General features: G+C 42.9%; 1 protein-coding gene across 1 annotated transcript; it reads left to right on the top strand.

Annotated features, from left to right (window-relative positions):
* Window positions 1-1,118: 1,118 nt before the first annotated feature.
* LOC126691011 (uncharacterized) lies at window positions 1,119-1,688 on the top strand. The gene has a single exon (XM_050386096.1). The coding sequence runs from the start codon at window positions 1,119-1,121 to the stop codon at window positions 1,686-1,688; it is 570 nt and encodes a 189-aa protein (XP_050242053.1).
* The last annotated feature ends 2,524 nt before the right edge of the window (window positions 1,689-4,212 follow it).

The following is a 4,212-nucleotide window of genomic DNA, read 5'->3' as shown; positions in this document are numbered from 1 at the left end:
AGTTTTGATCATAACGGCACAGGGGGTTGTGCCGAGGATAAGAGCATCCTCGGCTAACCAAGGTCGGGGTCCGTAAAGGTGGTCTACCATTCAGGAGGACGTCCAAGGAACACTCTGCTGATATGAATAGGCACTATGGGAACACAAGATAGAGAGGTGTCTTAAAATATCTAAAGGGAAAGCTGCTACCACCGCATTAAATCTTCTGCAGTTAACTTTCTGGCCGCATTTATGTGGAGAAGACCCCTGAACAGTGCTGCCTTGACTACCACAATTCACAAAAGGCCAAAGAGGATGTCTGATGGAACAAGCACTCAAGTAGTGACTCAAATGATCAATAAGTGTAGGATCAAGATCGTCCAAAGGGAACTATATAATGTAAGAGATCCTCCATGGACAGGAGTTCGAAAGAGAAAGAAAAAAACACTGTAGCAATCTGGAACCAAACTTGTAACCAAACTTAAGAACAATATACAAAAGCAGTCTCCTTGGACATTCCCGAGGACATTTTTCTTCAGTTTGCACTTGTTTATCTTCACTTTTTTGTCATTAAGACTTACCTTATTTGTTGTCTGATTAACTAAAACCCAGTTCTTCCAACCCACTCTCTACAAATTTATTGTTTTGGGCTTTTTGGGCCGAAGTCTATCCACCTTTTGGGCTAAGGAACCAAATCTGGTCCTTATAATTGGCGCCATCTGTGGAAAGATTGGTGTGATAGTGAGTCTGATTTCGAATGATGAGGTTCAAACTAGGTAGAATCCATAGGGTCTCAACGTCGAGATCAATTCCGTGATCTTGAGCAAAAGAGAGACTGGGAAGGGAGTGTGCATACTACTTATACTAGTAGGAACTATTCTTGGGGTGGTAGTCATCTCTCCCATGAGAAAAATACCAAAGCCATGCAGCTAGAGATTGATCACTTAAGGAGAGGCTTACGCCATGAATGGTGAAAGAGAACTCCTTCCATTTCTGACTTCTCTTCTGATGAAGAAGAGGATGGTTGCTATAGGCACAGATCAAGAACTCCCCTCAGTGAGTCTTTCTCATATGATGAGGACCATCATCACGAGTGTAGAAATGGAAATTCATCTTCGAAAGGCCTAAGAAATGATGCTATGAGTAGAGCACTCAACCAGATCTCCAAATCACCTTTCACACGCAAGATTGAGGGAGAAAGACTTCCTCGACAGTTCACTCAGCCCATGTTCACCATGTACAATGGTCGAATGGACTTTGTAGAACATGTTAGCCATTTCAATCAAAGAATGACTGTGCACTCCAAGAATGAAACCTTGATGTGCAAGGTATTCCCATCCAGTTTAGGACCTGTGGCGATGAGGTGGTATGATGGTCTAGGTACAGGTTCCATTGGTTCCTACAAGGAACTCACTCAGGCGTTTGGATCCCGCTTTATCATGTGCAGCAGGGTTCCTCAGCCCATAGATTCCTTGTTGTCCCTGTCCATGAGAGAGGGGGAGGCCTTGAAAACATATTTGAACAGATGCTGGGAGATGTTCAATGAAATAGATGGTGACTTTGACGACGTGGCCATCAAGACTTTCAAGGTCGGCCTGCTTGCCGAGCACAACTTAAGGAAGTCTTTGATTGGGAAGCCCGTTACCAGTGTATGCCAGTTCATGGATCGGATTGATAAGTATAAAAGGGTCAAGGAGGACCAACAATAAGGCAAGGGAAAGGTTAAGGTCATCCCCCAAGAGAGGAGTGATTTCAGGTCGGACCGCTATAACAATAACAGACCTCGAAGGGATTATTCTGGGCAGTCTGGGCCTGCAGTACCTCAAGTGGTTAACACAGTGTTTCGAGAACCGGTGCATTAAGTTTTGGAGAAGATTAAGAATGAGTCATACTTCAAATGGCCGAACAAGATGAGTGGAGACCCTTCGAGGCGAAACCAGTGTCTTCATTACCAGTACCATCAGGAGCGAGGGCATACCACTGAAGACTGCAGGACTCTTTAGAACCATCTGGAGCAACTGGTTAGGGAAGGAAGGCTACAATATTTTTTGTACCGTCCCAACGGGCAAGGAGACCAATCGAGATCTAGGGCTCAGAGGAATGCTTCTTTAAGGCCTCTAATAGGCACGATCAATGTCATCTTTGCTGCAGTTGGGAGAACTAGTTCTCCGCCCTCTAGGGTAATGTCTGTAGCTCAGCTTCTATCTGGGGACACTAATTCTGAGCTGAAAAGGGCTAAAATGGAGATTCGACCGATGCTGAGTTTTTCAAGATAAGATTGGAACCATCCAACCACATGATGGTGCTTTGGTGATAACTCTCAGAATATGAGGGTATGATGTGAAGAGGGCAATGGTAAACTAGGGTAGTGGTGCAGAGATTATGTACCCCAACTTGTATAAAGGGCTGAGCTTGAAGCTTGAAGATCTGACAGCCTATAATTCATCTTTAGTGAGTTTTGATGGGAAAATTGTCATCCCAAAGGGCCAGATTAGGTTGCTTGTACAATCAAGCTCAGAGGTGATTGAAGTGGACTTCATTGTAGTGGACGCGTATTCTCCCTACATAGCCATAGTGGCCAGACCCTGGCTTCATGCTTTGGGGGCTGTTTCCTCAACTTTGCATCAGAAAGTGAAGTATCCGTCTAGGGATCGGATTGAGGAGCTGGTAGGAAATCAGTCCATGGCTAGGCAATGCCTTGTGTTTGCAATTTTGCATCAGCCTACATCTGAGTCCTCAGCCTCTACTGAGGGAGGTTTATAGTAGTCAAAGTCCTCGGCGTCACTTGTTGATGGGCCAGCTGAGGATGCAAAATGTGAGAACTTAGAGAAGTTTTCTGTAGGCAATGACCTAGAGAAGTTTATCCAAGTTGGGACTCAACTACCGCCTCGGGAAAAGGAGGAGCTAGTGCAATTTCTCAAGAAAAACGTTGATGTGTTCGCTTGGAATGCCTATGAAGCTCTGGGGGTGGATCCAAGCTTCATCTGCCATCATTTAAATGTTAATCCATCTATCACCCCCAAGAAACAACCACGTTGGCGTTCATCTAAGGATCATTCTGATGCTATCAAAGATGAAGTGATGAAGCTTAAGCAGGCTGGGGCTATTAAGGAGGTGTTTAACGCTGAATGGCTGGCTAATACAGTGGAGGTAAAGAAGAATGTTGGGAAATTTAGACCCCGGTTGATAGAATTAACAAGTTTTAAACCCAAGTTGTTAATTAGATTTATTATGAATAAAACTTATTAAAACAAACAAACATCAATATCATATCAAAATCATACAGTGGAAAAATAAATAAGACAAGATATGATGACCCAAGAAAACCAATGAAACAAACTAGTTTCACAGTAAAAAACCTAGGAGGAAACCTTCCCGAAAAGCAATCCACTATAGAAAAGAGAAGTTTCAGATCTAGTACAAAACCTTTGTCCCTAGACTCTACAATCCCCGTAGATGAACTCACAGCAAAAACCTTCTAACGCTTCAGAACCTCTGAACTCTTCAATATATGAACGCCACCCTTTGATGCACGAACGTGAGTAACCAATTGTGAGGATCCCAGTACACAACTTAATCACCAAGATATTGGCTGCAAAGTTCTTTATTTCATCAACAATGAAGATCAAGAAGCACTTGGTTACAAAACCCTAAGGCGCAAAGACGCAGTAGCTTCTTTCAGAGAGAATAAGGCATCGGTCACCTTTTGCATATGTTCCCCATGTATTCTATTATGTGACGGCCTCTAAAATAAGCCTTATATAGGTCTAGGGTTATGAGAAAAGAAACCCTACACATACATGTCATCATGAGCTGAAAATCTGAAATTCGTAAAGCTTGACAGATAAGGTGTCGAAATGGTGTCGAGGATTAAAACAGCAGACACAAGAGATGAGGCTCAATTGATCCACCAGGTGTCGAGAAGCTATCGAGGGGATAAGAACTTTCTCAATTGATTGACCAGCTATCGAGAAGGTGTCGAGATTGCGATAAGAAACACCTTAAGAGGCTCGATAGATAGTCTAGTTGTCGAGAGGTGTCGAGTAGCTATCAAGCTTTAAAAACTCAGCACTTCTTCACTTGTTTCTTGGATAGACTTGATGACTTCAATACTTGATCTTGAAACCTTGTTTCTTGAAGTATTTGTTAAAGGATTAGCCAATTACATAAAATCATGACATATGTTCTTAACATGTGAAACACATATGTCCTAACAAAGAAGACTGGGAAGTG

The sequence above is a fragment of the Quercus robur genome, chromosome 7, assembly GCF_932294415.1.
Source record: "Quercus robur chromosome 7, dhQueRobu3.1, whole genome shotgun sequence".
Taxonomy (NCBI): Eukaryota; Viridiplantae; Streptophyta; class Magnoliopsida; order Fagales; family Fagaceae; genus Quercus; species Quercus robur.
Note: the sequence above shows the minus strand (reverse complement) of the source record. Positions and strands in the feature narration are given on the sequence as shown.

What these genes read in the sequence shown, in the direction of transcription:
- LOC126691011 (XM_050386096.1), top strand. Translation starts at nt 1,119, where the DNA reads ATGAGTAGAGCACTCAACCAGATCTCCAAATCACCTTTCACACGCAAG.